The sequence below is a fragment of the Mustela erminea genome, chromosome 19 (genome assembly GCF_009829155.1).
Source record: "Mustela erminea isolate mMusErm1 chromosome 19, mMusErm1.Pri, whole genome shotgun sequence".
NCBI lineage: Eukaryota > Metazoa > Chordata > Mammalia > Carnivora > Mustelidae > Mustela > Mustela erminea.
Window position 1 is genome coordinate 54648908 of NC_045632.1, and position 22182 is coordinate 54671089.

At 45.7% G+C, this 22182-nt stretch overlaps 1 protein-coding gene across 1 annotated transcript in view; it reads left to right on the plus strand.

The window, feature by feature from the left end:
- Positions 1 to 22182, plus strand: part of HSD17B2 (hydroxysteroid 17-beta dehydrogenase 2) — a 73414-nt gene that overhangs the window by 35564 nt on the left and 15668 nt on the right. Inside the window, exons 2-3 of the mRNA XM_032324194.1 lie at positions 8989 to 9201; positions 15872 to 16057. Coding sequence (XP_032180085.1) covers positions 8989 to 9201; positions 15872 to 16057 — 399 coding nt within the window. The remainder of the gene's footprint in view (positions 1 to 8988; positions 9202 to 15871; positions 16058 to 22182) is intronic.

The following is a 22182-nucleotide window of genomic DNA, read 5'->3' on the forward strand; positions in this document are numbered from 1 at the left end:
CACCAAGACTAAGACATCTTTAACACTGTAAATCACAGGAGATATCCAGGTCCCTGCCACGCTACTGATAACAGCCACTGACAATGCGCTGGGTCTTGTGTAAGACATCCTCTGTGTGTGACCTCACAACATCAGTCTGAGGGGGGACTTACTGTCACAACCCCACTTCCCATATGGGGAAATGGAGGCTCTACAGAACTCCATGGAACATTCTCCAAGGCTCAAACCTGGAAGAGGTAGGTTGAGGCAGCCTGGGTCTTACCCAAGGTGTTCGGTTGATTCTCGGTAGACATACATTCCCCATCTATCAATTTGTGCATGTAAAGGCCTGAACATCAGGAAGGATGAGTTTTATTCAAAGAAAAAAAAAGATCTAGATAATAATTACTTGGAACAGGCACTGCTAAGCACATCACAAATATTAACAGATATAGGTACCATCATGAAGCCCACTTTATAGATGAGGAAGCTGAGACACAGAGAGGCTAAATAAAGTGTCCAGGGTTGCACAGGTAGGGATGGTGGGACCCAGGCTCTCCCCCAAGCCCCTACGCTATGCTTCCTTACAGGTAAGGACAAGCAGGTGGCCTCCTATGAACTTTGGCTTTCTTAGGTCACCATCGAATACAAATAAATACAGATTTACTAAGGAGAGACTTTATTTGAAAGGGTCATTGTGGGAGAGGGGTTTGTCGCAGTCTGGGAAACACTCTGACCAAAGGTTGGCACGTATTCCGTGAGTTAGCGAGAAAAGAATGTTGCTTTCATAGGAGGAAGTAAACGTGTCCCCACAGAACCAGGTGAGGGCAACTGGGATGGACAGGAGTGCCTTGACAAGACAACAGAAGAGAGAATGCTGCCCCCTGAGACCAGCTTGTTCTCAGGACGGGCTGTCTGCTGGCTCAGGCTGAGGGCTGGCCAGGTGCTGGGAAAGCAGAGAATCTGTACCGAAGTTTAGTTTAACTAGTGTTTTGTTCCGGTGAATCATTGGCAATAGGCAGTTCGGTCAGTCACTTACGACGCAATGAATGGAAGTTTGGAAGGACTGGGTCTGGCCTTATCGTTCGTAAACAAGCGCGTATCCGTGAGTCTTCCCTAAGTCACATGGGAAAGGTGACCTCTTTGCTTGGGACGTTTCTGTCTGCGGTCTTCCAGGATCCCAGAGCCTGGCAGAGATCAGCATGTCATCACACAGTTGCATCTAGTACAGACACACCTCCTCTTAGTGAGCGTTGCTTTAGCGTGTTTTGCAGATAATAGGATTTTTACAAACTGAAGGTTTGTGGCATTCCTGCATTGAGCAAGTCTCTTGGCGCCTTTTTCCCAACAGCATCCTGCTCTTGTCATGTCTATGCGTCCCATTTTGGTAATTCTCATGATATTTCCAACTTTTTCATTACAATTTTATTTTTTATGGTGATATGTGATCGGTGATCTTTGATGTTAGTGTTGTAATTGGTTTGGAGTGCCACGGAAGTGAGCTCATATAAGATGACAAACTTAATTGATAAAGGGTGTTTGTGTCCTGACTGCTCCATTCAATGTCTGCTCCCAGATCTCTCCCCCTGTCCGCAGGCCTCCCTGTTCCCTGAAACTCAAACTGAAATTAGACCTGTTGGTAATCCTACAATGACCTCTCAGTGTTCAAGTGAAGGGAAGAGTCCCCCATCTCTCCCTGTTAGTCAAAAGCTAGAAATGATTAAGCTCGATGAAAAAGGCACATTGAAAGCTGAGATAAGCTGGAGCCAGACCTCTGGCACCAGTCAGCCAACTTATGAAAGCAAAGGGAAATTTCTTGAAGGAAATTAAAAGTGCTTCTCGGGCAAACACACCAATGTTAAGAAGGGGCAACAGCCTTATTGCTGATAGGGAGAGAGTTCCAGGGGTCTGGACAGAAGATCAAACCAGCCACGACGTTCCCTTAAGCCAAAGCCTACTCCAGAGCAAAGGCTTAACTCTCTTCAACTCCGCGAAGGCTGGGAAGGGTGAGGAAGCCACAGAGGGAAGAGTCTGGAGCTCGCAGGGGTGCTTTGAGGAGGTTTAAGGCAAGAAACCGTCTTTAGAACCTGAAAGTGCATGGTCAGGCAGCAAGGGCTGAAGCAGAAGCCGCAGCAAGTTCTTCGGAGAGGGAGCTGAGACAAGGAAGGCAGCCACACAGAACAACAGATTGTCGCTCCACAACAGGCTGTCATAGCTCGAGAGGAGAAGTCAACGCTTGGCTTCAAAGCTGCCAAGAACAGACTCTCTCTCTTTCTTCCTTCCTTCCTTCCTTTTTTTTTTTTTTTTTAAGATTTTATTCTTTTATTCGACAGAGAGAGAGCACAAGTAGGTTGAGCGGCAGGCAGAGGGAGAGGGAGAAGCAGGCTCCCTGCCGAGCAAGGAGCCTGATGCAGGGCTAGACCTACCAGGACCCTGGGATCATGATCTGAGCCGAAGGCAGCGGTTTACCTGACTGAGCCACCCAGGTGCCCCAGGCTGACTCTCTTATCAGGGACTGATGCCGCTGGTGACCTGAAGATAAAGCCGGGGCTCCTTTACCATTCAGAAAACCCTTGAACCCTTCGGAATTAAGCTACACCTGCCCTGCCTGTGATCTACAAATGGGACAACAAAGCGTGCATGATGGGGCATCTGCTTACAACACAGTTCACTGAATACCTTGAGCCCAGTGTTGAGACTTACTGCTCAGGAAAAAAAAAAGTTCCTTTCCAAAATGTGACTGCTCACTGGCAGTGTACCCAGTCACCCAAGAGCTCTGATGGAGGTGGACAAGGACATTAATATTGTTTTCATGCCCGCTAACACACTATCCATTCTGCAGCCTGCTCAGCAGGGAGTCTGCTTCTCCCTCTGTCTTTGCCCCCTGCTTGTGATCTCTCTCTCTCTAATAAATAAATAAATAAATACATACATAAAATCTTTTAAAAAATACATTTTGTAAGGCTAAAGATGCCTTTAGTGATTCCTCGGATGGATCTGGGCAAAGTTCATTGAAAACCTTTCAGAAAGGATTCACCATTCTAGATGCCATTCAGAACATTCAGGATTCACGGGAAGAGGTCGCATTATCAACATTAATGGGAGTTTAGAAGAAGTCGATTCCAACCCTTAGGCATGACTTGGAGCGGTTCAAGACTTCAGGGGAGAAAGTCACTGCAGATGTGGTGGAAAGAGCAGAAGAAGCAGAATCAGAAGTGGAGCCGGAAGATGGGACTGCATCGCTTAATCTCACGACAAAACTCTCAGTGGGTGAGGAGTTGCTACTTATGGATGAGCAGAGAAACTGGTTCGTTGTGAAAGTGGTTTCTAGTCTGGGTGAAGATGTTCTGAAGATTGCTGAAATGCCAACAGAGGATTCAGAATAGTACATAAACTGAGCTGATACATCAGCAGGGTTGGAGAAGACGGACTCCGATTTTGAAAGAATTCTACTGCGGGTAAAATGCTATGAGATAACGACATGTGAAACAGAGAAATTGTTCTCAAAAGGAAGAATCAATCGATGTAGAAAGCTTTACTGTTATTTTATTTTAAGGAATTGCAATAGCAACCACCATCCTGCTTGGTCAGTAGCCATCAGCTTCCAGGCAAGAACCTCCGCTGGCAAAAAGATTATGACTTGCTGAAAGCCCAGACGATGGTTATCATTCTTTATCAATAAAGTCTTTTTTTAAATGAACTAATTTATGTTAAGCAGGCTCCACACCCAGTGTGGGGACTGAACTCACAACCCTGAGATCAAGAGTCGTATGCTCTACTGACTGAACGAGCCAGGCGACCCCATTAAATTATTTTTGAATTAAGGCATGCACATTGGGTTTCTTTTTAGACATTATACTTCTGTACATTTAACACAGTATAATAGTGTAAATAGTATAAATATAACTTTTATATGCACTGGGAAACCACAACATTCATTTGACTTCTTTACTGTGGTTTGCTTTACTGTGTTGGCCTGGAACTGAGCCAACAACACATCTGTGATTTGCCCGCATCTACCATATGCCAGGTTCTTCCTAGGACCTTTCTCCAGAGAGAGTTAGGTCCTGGATTCACGAAGCTGGTCAAAGGCACTACCTTTAAAAATATCTTCCAGACTCTTCTCTGCTATGGGGTCGGGATCATTGTGTCTCCTTCTCTCACTTAGCAGGAAGTTTTCAAGATCCACCGTTGATGTAGTGTGTATCACAGCTTTACTCCCTTCATGTCTGAAAAATATTTTCCTGTTCGGATACACCACATTTTGTTTATCCAACCATCAATTGATAGACATTTGGGTGACAGACATTGTCTCACCTTCCTCTGTAGATCCCTGGCTGAGTTTATTTGCTGCATGGAACCGAGGGCCACAGCATTCACCTCTGCCCTGCAGAACGATTCTCTGTGCAGAGAGGGAATGTGCTGGCACCCGAGAGGACACAAACCTCTCAGGGAAATGGGGAGCTTTAATCCCAATATACCCAGCTATGCCAACAGGAAGCAGAAGCCCAGGCTGTGGTGCTTTCCAAGTGGGAGGGGTTGTCCTTGAACACCTGGCCTCACCCAGCACAGCATGTATAACCCAGCTCCAGATCTGCTCTTCCATCAGGTTAAAAGTTAGTTATTTTTAAGGTTAATCTCACCCTTCCTTGCTGGGCCAGAAAAGGACCATTCTGGAGTTGGCTTCCCCATAGCTCACCTCTCTAGTTAAACAGATAAAGGAGAAGGTGGCTGGTCCAGGATGATGAAGATGCATGGACTTGGTTTTAGGCTCTGGCAAACAGTCCATGTCCATTCCTACTGTCTCTGTGACAGCGGTCTCCTGTATGTAAAGTGGGAAAGGTAATCTTGACTGTTGACATTTGGAGAATAATTTTGGAAGACATTACTGATCACCAGTGCCATAGGGGGCTTCCAGAAAAGGGTTGCACACACTGTACCCACTATCTAAGGAACTTGCTATTGTCCAGGATTTGGTATCCCTGCTGTAGACTCAGAAGTTGGATTTGTCCTACTGTAAGTCTATTTCTACAGGGCAAAGCTCCATTCACTGGGCTCACAAACCTGTCATACACATATATGATTATTATTGTTAAAAGAACCGTAATTCTAATATGCTAATTTACACCAAGGCAGAGATTGTCACGTGGCCCAGATGTGTGTGTGTGTGTGTGTGTGTGTGTGTGTGTGTGTTTTCCAAATGTTACTGTCTCTTCCTCTGGCCAGGCCCAGGTGGTGAAACATGTATACACAGAGGCCTTTTCCTGAGCATAAATGCACATGGGTATATAAGCAGGAAGGAAACAGAGCAAAAGTTAAAAACAATCAGCATTACTTACAATAGCCAATACATGGAAGCAACCCAAGTGTCCATTGATAGATGAATGGATAAAGAAGATGTGGTATACACACACACACACACACACACCCACCCAACAGGTACATGCTGGAATATTATGCAGCCATAAAAAAGAGAGATAGCTTGCCATTTGCAACAATGTGGATGGACCTAGAGGGTATTAGGCTAAGTGAAATAAATCAGACAAAGAAAGAAAAATATCATATGATCTTACTTGTATGTGGAATCTAAAAAACAAAACCAGCGAATATATTAAATACCAGAAACAGGTCTATAAATACAGAGAACAGAGTGGCAGCCTCCAGAGGGGAGGGGGTTGGGGAATGGGCAAAATGGGGGAAGGGGAATGGGAGGGGGTGGGAGGTACAGGCATCCAGTTATACAATGAATAAGTCACGGGGATGAAAAGGACAGCAGAGGGAATACAGTCGGTGGTATTGTAATAGCGCTGTGTGGCGACAGATGATGGCTACACTTGTGGTGAACATAGCTGAATGGATAGAGATGTGGAATCACTATGTCGTACACCTGAAACTAAGGAAGACTGCAACTATAATTCTTAAAAAGTTAAATGCAATCAATTATGACAACTAGATGTCTTCATGTCATAGTAGGGTGCCCAAGGAGCAGGGGCACCTACGCTTTTTGCTAAGGCTGACACTCTCTCCTGGGCAGTGTTTGTATGCATAAGCCACAGTGGCTTCTCTGTTGTACCATCTTCTACCCTTGTGGGGCTGGCCCATCTTCATTCTAATTGGAATGACCTTTAAAAGAAGAGAATTTGGGGTGCTTGGGTGGCTCAGTCGGTTAAGTGGCCCACTCCCGATTTCAGCTCAGGTCATGATCTCAGCATTCGGGGATCCAGCCCTACCTGGGGCTCCCCACGCCATAGGGAGTCTGCCTGAGGAGTCTCTCTCTCCCTCTGCCCTTCCCCCTCACTTGAGTGTGCATGCTCTCTCTCTCTCAAGTAAATAAATCTTTAAAACAATAAAGGAAGAGAAATTACACAATAAAGATATGTGCTTTCATATAGCAAAATGGAAGACATTTAAATCAGGCCCCTCCATCATGCCTCTACTGCTAAGGGCGTCCACTGCTAGCATTTTGATGTCTTTCCTTCCAAATTCCTTCTTGTATATTTCCATGCACAGACAGGTAGAGAATTAGCTCCCTCCCTTTTTGGAGGGCATAAGTTGGATTCTATGTAATGAGTGCTATACCATAACTTATTTTGCTTAACAAAATATCATGGAGCAACAGCTAAGCTAGTTCATGTAGTTCTACCCCAACTTTTTTGAAGTGCTATGTTATATCCCATTTTAGGGACCATAATTTATGTCATCACTTTCCTATTCATGAACATTTAGGTCAGTCCCTTCTTTTGCGATTATACCCAGTGCTGTAAAGAAAACATCATGAGTGTGTCTCTGAATATATGTGTTTATTCTCTGAGACAGATCGTGAGACTCTTTCGGGCAAAAGATTTACACATTGAAAACAGTCATAGATTTTAGACCTTAACGTTTATCAGCAGTGTGTATGAATGCCTATTTCTCTTTTAGTCTTCTTATTTGTTATTTATTTACTATTTGAGTATAGGTCACACAATGTTACCTTGGTTTCCGGTGCCCAACTTAGTGATTTGACAAGTTCATGCATTAAATTATGTTCACCACAAATGTAGCTCCCATGTGTCCTGTTACAAATATCACTGACTGCATTCTTTATGCTGTGGTTTTTTCCCATGATGCATTCATTTCCTAACTAGAAGTCTGTCTTGGCCATTTTATTCAACCGCCCCCACCCCCAACAACCCTAAGTTTGTTCTCTATATTTACAGGTCTGATTCTGGTTTTTGTCATTTTTTTTGTTTGTTTGTTTTTTCCAGTTTGTTTGTTTGTTTGTTTAGAGTTCACTTATGAGGAGAATCATTTGGTATTAGTCTTTCTTAGTCTGACTTATTTCACTTTGCAAAAAACCCTCCCGGTCTATCCACGCGGTTTCACATGGCAGGATCTCATTCTTTTTTATGGCTGCGTCATACTATTCTGGGTGTGTAACCTGTTTTCCTTATCTGTTCATCTACTGATGGACATTCAGGTTGCTTCCATTTCTTGGCCATTTTAAACAATGCTGCAATAAACACAGGAATGCGTGCATCTTTTCAAATTAGTGTTTTCCTTTTCTTTGGATAAATACCCAAGAGCGGAGTTGCTACATCATATGGCATTTTTATCCTTAATCCCTTGAGGAGCTTATTGTTTCCACAGTGGCTGCACCAACCAGCATTCCCATCAACAGTGTGTGAGTGTGAGTGTTCCTTTTTCTCCACTTCTGCATCAACACTTGTTATTTCTTGTCATTTTGATTTTAGCCATTTTAACTGGTGGAAGGTGGTATCTCATTGTGGTTTTGACTTGCATTTTCCTGGTGATGAGTGATGTTGGGTATCTTCTCATGTCTGTTGGCCATCCGTATGTCTTCTTTGGGAAAATGTCTGTTCAGTGCCTCCGCCCATTTTTAAATCAGATTGTTTGATTATTCGGTGTTGAGTTTGTCCTTTTGCCTAAGAAGGTCATCCTCTTCTTAGGGACAGTAAGGCTTCCATACTGAGACTTGAGTTGACTCTCAGTGTGCTCCTATATATTCCAATTCTTAGGTAGATGCCTGACTATAGCTCCTGACTTCTGATAAGAGACCCCTCAAGGTTTACAGAAAAGATGACGCAACATAATCAATGTGAAGATGATTTCTCATCTTTAGAGCTTTGGGGACATTTTAACTGTTACATGTTTATTCTTCTAACGCTCAATGGGTGACTTTTCGGTCTATGTTGCCTTCATTCAGAATTTCTGATATCTACTTTTAACACCTGTGAGCATAAAATATTTTTTCCAGGTTCTAAATGTCCTGCAGACTGGGTTGGGTAAACTCCCATCTAAAATTCTGAGACATATTTTACATATTATGCCATCCACTTATTTATGCAAAGCAGTACATTTAGGGTTTTCTATCTGGTTTCTGTTGCAAGCTTCTTTCCAAGGTTGGGATTTCTAGTCAATGGTTTGGGAGAAGGTCACCATAAGGGAAAAAGCTCTGAGGAGCTGATAAGTGCAGGTGGCTATGAGCCACCATCTTTCACAATGTAGAGGAGCTGGGAAGCCTCTTGTTGTTGACTTGTGTTCACTCTGAAGCAGGACATTTTGTTAGATTTCTAAAACCCCAAACCAACTCTGAAGTATTGATTTGTAATGAATGATTCCCTGAAGATTTTATGGAGTGATGGAAGTTACATCAAATAGGACGCAACAGAGATTAATAGAGAAATCTCCAGCAAATGTCACAGTTCTCCTTTCTCCTTAGTTCTTTGACCAACAACCACTCCTAGACCATCCCTCCACCCGCAATTCCCCTTCCACTTATGCCCCACTCCAGATTCTACCTCGCTTTTCTTCTTTTTATACAGAGAAATGTGTCTGTTTTGGCTTCTCTGCCCATTTTCCCACATAGGAGGTAAAGAAACTTCCTCAAGTCCCACTCGCTCCAGAAAACATGGAGAATCAATCATATGTAGTACGCAGTGTATTATTAAGTAATTTCTCCTGCCACTTGGCCTTGAACCCACTCTGTACTTCCTTAACCCCTTGCAGGTGGCGATTCCGGATTTGGCCATGCTCTGTCCAAATACTTGGATGAACTTGGCTTCACGGTATTTGTGGGAGTTCTGGATGAAAAGGGATCCGGAGCAGAGGACTTGCGAAGAATCTGCTCCAAGCGCCTCTCTGTGCTCCAGATGGATGTCACCAACCCACAGCAGATAAAAGATGCCCACAGCAAAGTGGTGGAAAAGGTGCAGAACAGAGGTACTGCCTTTGTCTGTCCATGCCCTCAAGTGCCCCCACCCTCCTCACAAATGACCAACACTGCTTTGAGCCTTTCCTGACCGCCGCCCTCTAGTCCATTCCGTCTGTCCACCACACACTGAGAACACCTGTACTGGACACCTGTCACATGCCAGGGCCTCTTACAAATATAAAGATGGTATGAGTAAGTCAGCAATGGCCCATCCTCACAGAACTTGAAGAATTCTTGAACCCATTCATCCAGCATCTGCTTGGTCACTCTCCCATTACCTACCCTCATGCCCACAACTCCCATTGTTTTTCTCCCACTAATATTAACAAGGAACAGGGGCGCCTGGGTGGCTCAGTGGGTTGGGCCTCTGCCTTCAGCTCAGGTCATGGTCTCAGTGCCCTGGGATCGAGCCCCGCATCAGGGTCTCTGCTCAGCGGGAAGCCTATTCCCCCACCCCCCTCTCTACCTGCCTCTCTGTCTCCTTGTGATCTCGCTATCAAATAAATGAATAAAATCTCAAAAAAACAAACAAACAAGGAACAGACTTAAGAAAAAAAAAGTTTAACCATCACTGTCTTCCTTTAGCCACGGCCCTTTCCCTTCCCCTTCCTTTGTGGTCAAGCTCGTTGGAACCCCATCACCCTGTTTTTACTTCTTTACCTTCCATCCCGCGTTGGCTAACTGGTCTGGCCGAGCTAATGAGTATCTTCCTGAACACCGAGCTCTTTATTTCTCAGCGACATTTAAATGTGTTCACTACCTTCCCTTGTCTTAACTTTGGGGGCGTCCAGCACCCACCCCACCTCCCTTGTTCTCTGATCATTTTTCTGCTTCTCCTGCATGAACCCTTTCCTCCATTCCTCCCATAAATGTGAATGTTTCCAAGGGCTCCGTCCCCAAACTACCCACCCCACATTATCTGGGCTAAGGTGGTGTGTCTCTGGGTTAGACTCTCAACCCAGCTGCACATTAGAATCAACCGGGGAATGTCTGAAAATGCCCATGCCTGGGCCCAAGATGGCGTATGTAACTTGGAGGACCCAGCTGAAAATTATGTGGGGCACCTTGTTTTAAAAAAATGATGAAGACCTTAAGGTGATGCTAGCCAAGAATTAAAAGAAGCCTGAGGCCTTTCAGAAGCACGGGGCCCTATGTGGGTACACAGCTGGCACACCCACGGTGCCCACCCAGCCTGGTGCCCTTCCCCAACCAATTAAATCGGTGTCTCCCTGCAAGGGCTCAGCTGACCCTGCAATCAGGGGACTGCTACTGTTGCTCTCCTTTTGCTAGGAACGTCAGTTGTGAAGAGAATCCTACTGGGGGGCCAGGTCTCAGTATACTCGAAAGTTCCCCAGGTGGTGCTAATGTTCTGTTAGAACGGAGAAACCGTGAGACGTACGCCAGTCTCTTCCGAATCATACCAACTGAGCCCTCTTCTCAGCATCTGGACTTAAATGTGTATAAAATTGTCTGCCGGGCATCCCACCTCACTTGTCAAAGCCTGACCTCGTGACCTTTTCCCTCATTGCCGGTCTGCAAATGAGCTTTAGCGGTCATTTGCACACCCCACAGCTCAGATGCTGGTAACGCCACCTAGTCCATCCATTATGCCAGCAGCCGGGGTGGGGGTGGGGCACTGAGACCTGCAGCTTACCCTCAGTTCCTGAATCCTATGGGTCCCAAGTCCCAAGTCCTTCAGTTCTGTCTCCTTGATCTTTATCATTCCAGTCCCTTTCTGTCATCACCAGGCTGCCGTGACCTAGTGCAGGCCCTCACTTTCCACCTGCCCCTCAAGAGCTTTCTTTTCCCATTAACTTTCCAAATGGACAATAATCCTTATAATGTGCACCTTACAATGTCACCCACCTCCTAAAAACCCTTGGGCATACAGACCCTGTATGTCTTGGGTTCCTCCTATGAGCCAGGCCTGTGGTAGTTGTTTTGCTTTGTCTCACTGAATGGTTCAGTGGTTCTCTGTCCGGTACCAAATAAAATCCAAACATATTCACAAGGATTTGAAGGCTTTCAGGATAATGGCTCCGGCCAAACCCTTAATTTGCAATACCTGATGGTTCCCCTCAGTAAATTCTGATGGGTTTCCAGAACAGAATGTGCTAAATGTACCATAACTTTGTAGATTCACGTCCTCTTACCGAAATTTCCCTCTTGCCTCTACTCCCTTTTTCTAAGACTCTTGACTTTGTCTAGCTGCAGACACTACTCCCACGGAAGACCTGGCGCAAACATAACATCTCTTCCATGACCTTCCTGGTGACCCAAGTTACATCATTCACTTCCTGTTCTGGACACTCACTTGTTAGGTCCCGCACACACCTGTCCTGCTGCATTATTCTAACCATCTGGCCATCTCCCACGCCTCACCACTTGTTTCCTTGAGAACGAGATCCATGTTCCCATTAGGATTCTCCCAGGTGCCAGCAGTGTAACCCAATTCGAAATTGCTAATGTATAAAGGAATGAATATGCTTAACTGAAAGGACCTGTTGGCTTCAGGCATATCTGGATCCTTAAGCAAAGTCATCTGTCATCGTCTCTGCTTCTTGGCTCTGCTTTCTCCCTTGCTGGCTTGATGCTTATCCCTCTTACGAATGTGACTTCATGGTGTCTAACTCAGGAGATATTTGATACAGACCTCTCTAGTGAGGCCCAGAGGGTCAGTATTGACCATATTCCATATTGCGTGATAAAGCAATGGGTTCTAGATATGGAAATACCATGCCAGCGTCTAGGGATGAAGGGGTGTGGTGAGTACACTTTCCAGTGAGTGAGTCTATGCTGTTTTGTGGTCAGAATTCTGGAGAGCAATCCTCTTTTTTTTTTTTTTAAGATTTTACATATTTATTTGAGAGAGAGAACATGAGAAGGGAGAGGTCAGAGGGAGAAGCAGACTTCCTGCTGAGCAGGGAGCCAGATGTGGGACTCAATCCCGGGACTCCAGGATCGTGACCTGAGCCGAAGGCAGTTGCCTAACCAACTGAGCCACCCAGGCACCCCGAGAGCAATCCTCTTCCGAGACAGAATTGCCAATACACCTTCTACCTGTTTTCCTTGAGGTTGTCTCAACCTCAACCTCTCAAGTCTAAGAGAAAAGGAAGCTGTTAAACAGGGGAGTTTAAAAGTCACCAAGAAGGAGGTTTCCTAAAGTATGCTTTGGGACCTGCAGATGAATGACAAAACCTCACCGTGTCTTATAAGAAGGTTAGCCCTGCCCTGTGTCTCTAAGCCCTACACACTATTACATAAGTATTTACATATTTTTAGTAACTCATTAATATTATTTTTAAACTTATAAGCCCCCACAGGTATAATGAGCTTATTGACCAGCTTAAAATTCTGTGGGCAGGGGTTGGCAAACTATGGACCTGTTTTATTATTATTATTATTATTTTAACATTTTATTTGGAAAGAACTGTCAATTCACAGGAAGTTGCAAATAAATGTACAGAGAGTTCTTGTGCCTGCTTTGCTAAGTCTCTCTCAATGTTAACTTCTTGCCTAACTACGGTACGATGTCAAAACCAGGAAACTGGCATTGGTATAACCCATGGGGCTTATTTAGAATTTGCAGCTCTATATACAAATGTGTGTGTGTGTGTGTGTGTGTGTGTAGCTTTGTGTAAAAACACCACAATCAAAACACAGAACTGGGGGCACCTGGGTGGCTCAGTGGGTTAAAGCCTCTGCCTTCGGCTCAGGTCATGATCTCAGGGTCCTGGGATCGAGCCCCGCATAGGGCTCTCTGCTTGGCAGGGAGCCTGCTTCTTCCCCCTTTCTCTGCCTGCCTCTCTGCCTACTTGTGATCTCTGTCTGTCAAATAAATAAATAAAATATTTAAAAAAACAAAACAAAACACAGAACTGTTCCATCATCACCAAGCTCTCTCATGTTACATTTTTATTTTTGCTTATTATTAATGTTATCTGAGAGCGAGCGAGCATGCCAGCAGGTGGTGGGGACTAGGGAGGAGGGCCAAAGGGAGGGGGAGAGAGAGAGAGAGAGAATTCTAAGCAGGCTCCATGCCCTGGGAAGCCTACGGCAGGGCTCCATCTCAAGACCCTGAGATCTCCACCCCAAAGCTGAAATCAAGAGTCTGATGCTCAACCCACTGAGCCACCCAGGCGCCTTGGTTTTTACATTTTTAAATGCTTAAAACAGTCAGAAGAAGAATATTATTTTGGCAAGTGCAAATTAGATGGAATTCGAATGTCAATGTCCATAATCAAGTTGTACCGGAGTCCCACTCCCATTGTCCTTCAGGTACAGATGACAGCTGGAGGCAGAGTTGAAGCAGGAGTGCTTACAACGAAAATAGTCACTCCCTGGCCTTTCCTAGAATGAGTTTCTCACCCCCATTCCAGCACAGCCTCGGGCTGCTCCTGCATGCTGTCTATTAGAGGTGTGCGTCAGGCCGAGGGAATTAAAACCAGCCCTCGGGGGGGCTGGCCCAGGCCTCCGCTGCGCCCAGCACCATCCTGCCCACAGCTGCGGAGCGCTTCCGAGAGCTCGCCGTTCTGTCACTTAGAGCCCCCAGTCGTTACCGCGTGTCCGGGTCGGACCCCCCGGCTCAGGGGCGTGAGAAGTGCGGTGTTACTTTCCACAACTCGGCTCTGTTTCTGTTTTGAGCCACCTTTCTGCCACACGACGAACATCTTTCAGCTTGAGCTTCATCTCATTTCCCCAGGGTAGCCTCTAAGGTCCTGGGGACGGGACATTTCGTCTTCGATCACCGGTGCTTCTGGCTGGTGCCTGCAGGGGTGCCCAGTGCTCTGTCCAGTCCTTGTGCAGTCTGGCTGCCACCCACCTCCTTGAGGCCATCAGGGGCTGGCCCTCCTGCCGTGTGTGGGTCTGTTAGCACCGAGGCTCTTCTGGCTTCGGTCCACACCGCAGGCTCTCACACTGGAGCGGACATGTTCGGTCACGGACACTGAGCTTCAACAGCAATTTCTGACCACCAGCTTCTGATCTGACAGGTCTGAAGTGGGGTTCTAGAAGGTGCTTTTTCTTTTTTTTTTCGATTTTGAGAAAGAGACAGAAAGAGAGAGAGAGAGTGCACACCTGCAAGAGGGAGGGGGAGGGGCCGACAGAGAGGGAGAGAGAGAATCTTCTTTTTTTTTTTAAGGATTATTTATTTATTTATTTGACAGACAGATCACAAGTAGGCAGAGCAGCAGGCAGAGATAGCGGGGAAGCAGGCTCCCCGATGAGCAGAGAGCCCGATGTGGGGCTCGATCCCAGGACCCTGGAATCATGACCTGAGCCGAAGGCAGAGGCTTTAACCCACTGAGCCACCCAGGAACCTTCAGCAGGCTCCACGAATCTTAAGCAGGCTCCACAACCAGGACGGAGCCCAAATCGGGGTTCCATCTCACAACCCTGAGCTCAGGACCTGAGCCGAAATCAAGAGTCGGATGTTTCACCGACTGAGCTGCCCAAGTGCCCCTGGAATTTGCATTCCTAAGTTCCCACTGATGCTGCTGGTTCTGAACCATATCTTGAGAATCATTCTTCTAAACCATGTGGAGTGCTCAGGGGTCTCAGAGAATCTGCTTCAGATCTGCCCAACTAAACATACCCCAGATTCTGTCCCCTCCGTTGGGTAAAGAGGACCCCAGGCCCGCCCCTCTGCTACAGATCCTGCTTATTTGGCAGAGAGAGAGACAGCGAGGGTGGGAACACAAGCAAGGGAAGCTAGAGAGGGAGAAGGAGCCTCCCCGCTAAGCAGGGAGCCTGTTGTGGGACTCATCCCAGGGTGCTGAATCATGACCTGAGCTGCAGGCAGACACTAAATGACGGAGCCACCCAGGCGTCCCACACTCGGGGAATTTTTAAATTCCATGCCAAGGTCCCTTCTCTCCCCTACCCCAGGATTTCTGAACTAATTGGTTGGGGTGTGGCTGGGCATTGGGGAGTTGGGGTGAGGCATTAAAAAGCCCCTCGGGTGATTCTAACATGCAGTCAAGGTTGGAAACCACTTCTTGTGGACCGAGGCTCTCCAGGTCTGGTCCAGAACTGCAGCAACAGCGTCACCTGGGAACCTGGTAGAAATGTAGATTCTCAGGCCCCATCCCAGACACCCTAAATGAGAGTCTCTGGAAATGGGGCCCAGCCGTCCATTTGAACAAGACTTCCTGGTGATTCTGATCCCATCAGCAGGGTTAGGCTGGCCGGGGAAAGGACAAGGGCTCAGGGACTCTGCCATCTCCTTGGTTCTTGGCGCCACTCTAGTTTTCCTGGATTAGGGGATCTTTTCTAGCCTCGGGATAAGGTGCATATATCATCCTGCGTGGCCTCAGGATATTAGACCGCCCCTGCACTGTCCTTTGAGGGAGAAACAGGACACGGGCTCTTATTACTCTCCCCCATGCTGGGTCCTCTGGCTCCAGATACCGCAAATATCTAGCTGTATCTAGGAAAGTGCTTTAAGGAAAAGAAAATACCTCCCAAAACCCATTACTTAATATTTCAAATTTACTCTCCACACATCACCTCAGAGTAAGTAGTTTTAGGTATCCAAGGAGATTAAAGTCCAAGAGTTTGAGTAGTCTGCTTAGATCCTAAATCTCAAAGGGGTCCTTGAGACTCCAGAGTGTCACATGTTAAAAGTCCTCCTATTCTTTGGCATCACTGGACATCAAAGTCATTCCTTTCTGTCCTCAGGTCTGTGGGCTCTGGTCAACAACGCTGGCATCCTCGGCTTGCCAGCTGACGGCGAGCTCATTCCCATGACCGGGTACAAAAAATGCATGGCTGTGAACTTCTTCGGGGCTGTGGAGGTCACGAAGGCATTTTTGCCTCTTCTAAGGAAATCCAAGGGCAGGCTGGTGAACATCAGTAGCATGGCAGGTGAGTTGGCCTTTCCCCACAAGGTAGTGTGATGCCTGTTGTGCAAGACAAGGCTCTTCGCATTCTTTGTGGGCCAAACAAGAAAGCAGGACACGGTCCTGCAGGGCCAGGTCAAGCTTAGTCAAATTGTCTGTTTACCGTTGATCTTAATACAATAAAACCTTGCTTTCAGGTCCTTTCAAGTACAAACTATTACCTCTTAACTCATCTATTCATTCCTGGGGATTTAGGGTTTTACTTGTCTTCATAGCACATAAGCTTCCTAGATTTGGACAGGAAATCCCTCATAGAGTTACTGATAATCTGTTTTCAACACTCTCTGAACTGGGCACAGCCTGCTGTTCCCTGTGAGATGAGTAGGCAAATGTCCGCACCGTTGGCACTGCCGGAGCTCCGTGTCTTAGCTGGTTAGAGCTTTCCTAGAGCTTTCCCTAAGATCCTTCCCATGATTTTGCAATCTCAAGGCAGCTGGGTCCTGTGTGATACTAGAGGACTCATCTTTTTCCATTTCAAAGAACAGAGAGTCAACAACTTGAGTCCAGGGTTTAACAATCTGCCTTCCATTAACAATGCCCAGGTAGGCCGTATCATATCCTTTCTTCTAGGACAAGATTTATTTTCCAGCTGGGGTTCCTCAGATCCCAACTCAGGTTTGGAAATGTCCATGGAGTTGTGTTTCTGGATGCTGCATGGGTGAAAGGGAAACCAAAGGCGTGTGGCGTGGACTCCAGGATCCTGCCTTTGCATAGAGGAACCCTGGTCTTCTCTGTTGCATCAGTTGGTTCCGAAGAGTCGAGTCGTGTCTTATCTTTTCTTTCTTCCTTCTTTCTTTCTCCCTTTTTTTCTTTTTTTAAAAAATTCTATTTATTTATTTGACAGAGAGACATCACAAGCAGGCAGAGAGAGAAGGGGGGAAGCAGGCTCCCTGCTGAGCAGAGAGCCAAATGCAGGGCTCAATCCTGGGACCCAGAGATCAGGACCTAAGCCGAAGGCAGAGGCTTAACCCACTGAGCCACCCAGATGCCCCTTTTCTTTCTTTCTTTCTTTTTTAAAAAATTTTTATTTATTTTATTTTTGACAGAGAGAGATCATGAGTAGGCCGAGAGGCGGGGGGGGGGGGAAAGCCGGCTCCCTGCTGAGCAGAGAGACGATGCGGGGCTCGATCCCAGGACCCTGAGATCATGACCCGAGCTGAAGGCAGAGGCCCAACCCAGTGAGCCACCCAGGCGCCCCTTTCTTTTTTCTTTTTTTTTTTTTTAACGAGGCATCTGATAGTTGTTTTATTTTGTTTGTTTTTTGAGGGGATATTCCTTGTGGTAAGGGCAATTATCCTTATCTGCCGTGTTCCCTTTCCTGGCTTTCACTCAGGAACTTCCTTGAACTTAGCTGCTGTGTGAGTGTGTGCCGCTCAGTTGTTGGTTGGCCTGAAGAGGAAGGAAGCAGGGAAGGAAAAGCGGGCGGGAGGAAGGGAAAGCGGACGGGAATAGAGAAGTCTAAGGCGGTTAAGAGCAATGAGTGTTGTTTTAACTCGTATGAGGACTCTGAGCGATTTCCAATTTCTTGCCACCTGCACAAGCAAACAAATTCTGGAAAAACACATTTGCAAAATTTCACCCTTATCTTTCTTCTGAACCCCACCTTCAGATTTTCACCTCTGTGAATACCTCACCTTTCTCCGTGCCCTGGCACAGACTGGTGCTTCTGAAAATGTCTCCCATGTTCCTTGCCTCACTCATTCAACAAATATTTACTGAAATAACTGATCATTGCCTGCTTCTTGACACAAGGACAAGAAAGTTTTTCTCTCTTTTTTTTAAAAGATTTTATTTATTTACTCGACAGAGAGAGAGAGGGAGCACAAGCAGGGGAGCTACACCAGGGGTAGGCAGAGGCAGGCTTCTTGCTGAGCAGGGAACCTGATGCGGAGCTTGATCCCAAGACCTGACCTGAGCCAAAGGCAGACGATTAACTGACTGAGCCACCCAGGTGGCCCGGTTTTTCTGTTTTCTCTCTTTGTTCTCCACTTGGAGCAGCTCGTTCAGAAGATTTTACTTGACTTATCACCTAGTATGCACACTATCTGCTATGGGCCTGGTGCCTGGCATACACGAAGCTCAACGAAGAAATGAAGAAATGCAAGTGCGAGAATTAATAAAACACGGGTAAAGGAACGAAGGAGTGAAAAATTTATAGTGCCGAGGATGCCCATTCATACGTCTTCAACTTGGCTTCTAAAGCTCTTCCCTTTTTTCTTTTTCTTTTTTTTTTTTTTTTTTAATTTTTTAAAGATTTTATCTATGTATTCAGAGAGGGACAGAGTTTGCCTGCTTGTGTGAGTGGGGGAGGGGCGGAGAAAAAGGAGAAAGAGAATCCCAAGAAGACTCCCCGCTGAGCATGAAGCCCACTGCAGGGCTCCGTCCCGGGACCCAAGATCATGACCTGAGCTGAAATCAAGAGTTGGATGCTCAGCCGACTGAGCCACCCAGGCGACCCTCTAAAACGTTCTGAGCCAAGACTCAGTACGCTTCTCATATATTTCTACTGGAGGGAAACAGGAGTGTTAAAATAAATCACATACCTTCCCTCTTGTTCTCACCGTGGATGTGCAAATTCTTTACATCCAGCCTTACTACTTCCATTCCACCGTCTCTCCGTCATCAGTCAGTCGACATGTCTGCAACCGGGGTTGTTACCAGCACGGCAAAGCTGGCTCCCCCGGGGCGCCTGGGTGGCTCAGTGGGTTACGCCGCTGCCTTCGGCTCAGGTCATGATCTCAGGGTCCTGGGATCAAGTCCCACATCGGGCTCTCTGCTCAGCGGGGAGCCTGCTTCCTCCTCTCTCTCTGCCTGCCTCTCTGCCTACTTGTGATCTATCTGTCAAATAAATAAATAAAATCTTAAAAAAAAAAAGCTGGCTCCCCCTTCTTTCAGTTCTCCTCCTTGGCTGTTGGATTACAGAGCTTGGAGCCTTCTTCGGTTTGTTTCTCCCTCTGCCTTTCCCTCCTTTCTCTCACCCAGTCAGTCACCGAGACGTATGCAGGCTTTATCATACCCAGTTTTAAATGCTTAGGACCCAAAGAAACTCCAGAAGTAAGTTCATTTGTAGGACGCGGAAGCCACCTAAGGTATGTTATAAAGTTGTTAAAGCCGTAGCAAGGAGTCAGGACAGATGGGAAGCATGTGCACCTGACAGAGCAGGTGTTTGTAAAAAGATAGGCGCAAAAGTCTTAAATGGTGCTTACAGTTTCCTTCAGTGATGAGGAGCAGAGAAATTCAGCAGAAAACAAAAGAAGGGAATCCCTAGCACTTGGCTGACAAGAATTATGCAAAACAATGGAAAGGATTTTGAGCAGAGCATAAGGAGCTGGAGTGTAACACAGGATCAGGGAAGGTCAAAGCATGTATGAACGATAGTATATAAGCAACTGATCTGTAGAAATTGGCGTCCAATTTAATGCCAACTTGACAGATCTCTTGGCAAATATGATATAATGGCAATTTTGGGAAACATGCTTGTCTGGGAATTCATCCCTGGGTTTTTCTCATTTTGAGGTAGGAGTCATGGAGAAAGAGAGATAGGCAATCAGTCACTACTAAGTTTCCTCTAAAGGAGCTCATGGTAGCCCTGACCCATCAGGTTCTCTTGAGCCTGGTACCCCTACCACCTTCCGCATGACAAGAATTTCAGTGGGGTAGATCTATCATGGAAGTTTGCATCAGCCAGGAGAAGCTGAGCTGGAATTGGCCGTTCTGTTCCAGTTATCCATTGCTGCATAACAAATAACCCCAAATAAAGTGTCTCAGGCTGGTGGGAGTAGGTAGGTAACCAGTTTGCTAGACAGTATAGTGGTTCCTCAGATCCATTCACATCCTAATTTCTGGAACCTGGAATATGTGACCTTACCTGGCAAAGGGGGCCTTGCCAGTATGATCGAGTTAAGGAGCTAGAAATGGAAAGATTATCCTGCTGTATCTAGATGGTTCCAATACAAGAGTCCTTACAAGACGGAGGCAAGAGAGTCAGAGTCAACAAGAGATTGGAAGACTGGGGAACAGACCCAGACCCAAGGAATGCAGGCAACTTACAGAAGCAGAAAAAGTCAGGGGAACTGATTTTTGCTTGGAGACCCCAGAAGGAACGCAGTCCTAACACAACCTTGATTTTAGCCCAGTGAAACCTCTGACCTTCAGAACCATAAGATAATACATTTATATTGTTTAAGCCACTAAGTTTGTGGTGATTTGCCATAACAGCAGTAGGAAAGTAATACCTTCCGGCCCATCCCAGTTTCTTTAAAGGTAGATGGAGGTACCTCTCTTCCCTGCCTTCCCCATAGTAGTGGGGGTGGGGAGATGGTGGTGGAGGGGGAGACTGTAGGGATGACACCCAGCATGGGCTCTCATGTCAAAACTCACTGTGCCCCTGCCTTCCAAGCACTCCTGGAGGATATCTTTTGGCAGTCTGAACTCCCAGACAGACATCCTTCCTAGTAAGGCTGGGAAAATTATTTTTAATAAATAAATAAATGAAATTAATATATCATATATCACAGATAACATATATAATATATAATAATATAAAATAAATATAAATAAATAAAAATCTTAAATTTAAAAATTAATGTGTTTTTTAAAAAATTTCAACTTTATTTTGCCAATGTGTTCAATTCCAATATTACAGTAGAAATGCCTGAAGAACTGGCAAACTGTGATTCAGCTTTGGCACCAATACACCAACTTCTGCTGCAGCGATAAGTACATGCTTTACAATCCTAATCTGGGTCTTTCTCTACCACACTTTGATGAAATCTGATGAATAACTTACCACACACACCTAATTTCCTATTGCAAACATTTTACTTTCTTGAAACCTTAACACACTTATGCAACCCAGGGCCTCATGGACAGCTTCTTCTCCTCACCCTTGTTAGTGTGTGGAATCCACACTTAGCACTTTCTTACACTCCCCCAAAAGCAAAACCATTGTCAGATTGGCTCAGATCTTCAGCATAGATTTTATTAAAGACTTTGGGCATCTGTCAGAACGGCTAAAATCAAAAACACGAGAAACAACAGGTGTTGGCGAGAATGCGGAGAAAGGGGAACCCTCCTGCACTGTTGGTGGGAATGCAAGCTGGTGCAGCCACTGTGGAAACAGTAGGGAAGTTCTTTCAAAACTTAAAAACAGGGGATGTCTGGGTGGCTCAGTCCATTAAGTGTCTGCCTTCGGCTCAGGTCATGATCCCAGGGTCCTGGGATCAAGTCCCACATCAGGCTCCTTGCTCAGCTGGGAGCCTGCTTCTCCCTCTGCCTGCTCTGCATACCACTTACCCTGCTTCTGCATGCCACTTTCTCTCTGAGAAATAAATAAATAAAATATTTTAAAAAAAAAGTTAAAAACAGAACTACCCTACAATTCAGCAATGGCACTACTAAGTATTCACCCAAAGGATACAAAAATAAAGATTCGAAGGGATGTATGTGCCCTGATGTTTATAGCAGAATTACCAACAGTAGCCAAACTATGGTAAGAGCCGAAGTGTTCATTAACTGATGAATGGATAAAGAAGACGTGGTATATGTAGACAATGGACTATTACTTAACCATCAAAATATGAAATCTTGCCATTTGCAATGATACGGATAGCCCTAGAGCGTATTATGCTAACTGAAATGAGTAAGTCAGAGGAAGACAAATACCATATGTTTCACTCATATGTGGAATTGAAGAAACAGACGAATATATGGGACGGAGGGTGGAAAAAGGGAGACAGAAACAAGCCATAAGAGACTCTTACAAATAAAAAAAAATAAAAAAAAGAGAGAGAGAGACTCTTAAAATTAGAGAACAAACAGGGTTGATGGAGGGAGGTGGGCGTGGGGGGTGGCCTGGATGGGTGTTGGGTATTAAGGACGGCACTTACTGTGATGCGCTCTGGGTTTTGTATGGAAGTGATGAATCACTGAATTCTACTCCTGAAACCCAGATTGCACGGTATGGTAGCCAACTAAAATTTAAATTAGAAAAAGATTTTTTTGCAAAGATTGGAGAAAGGGTTATATCCTATACCACAAACTCGTTTTGTATTTATTTATTTATTTAGGGCAAAAAGGTGATTTTATGCA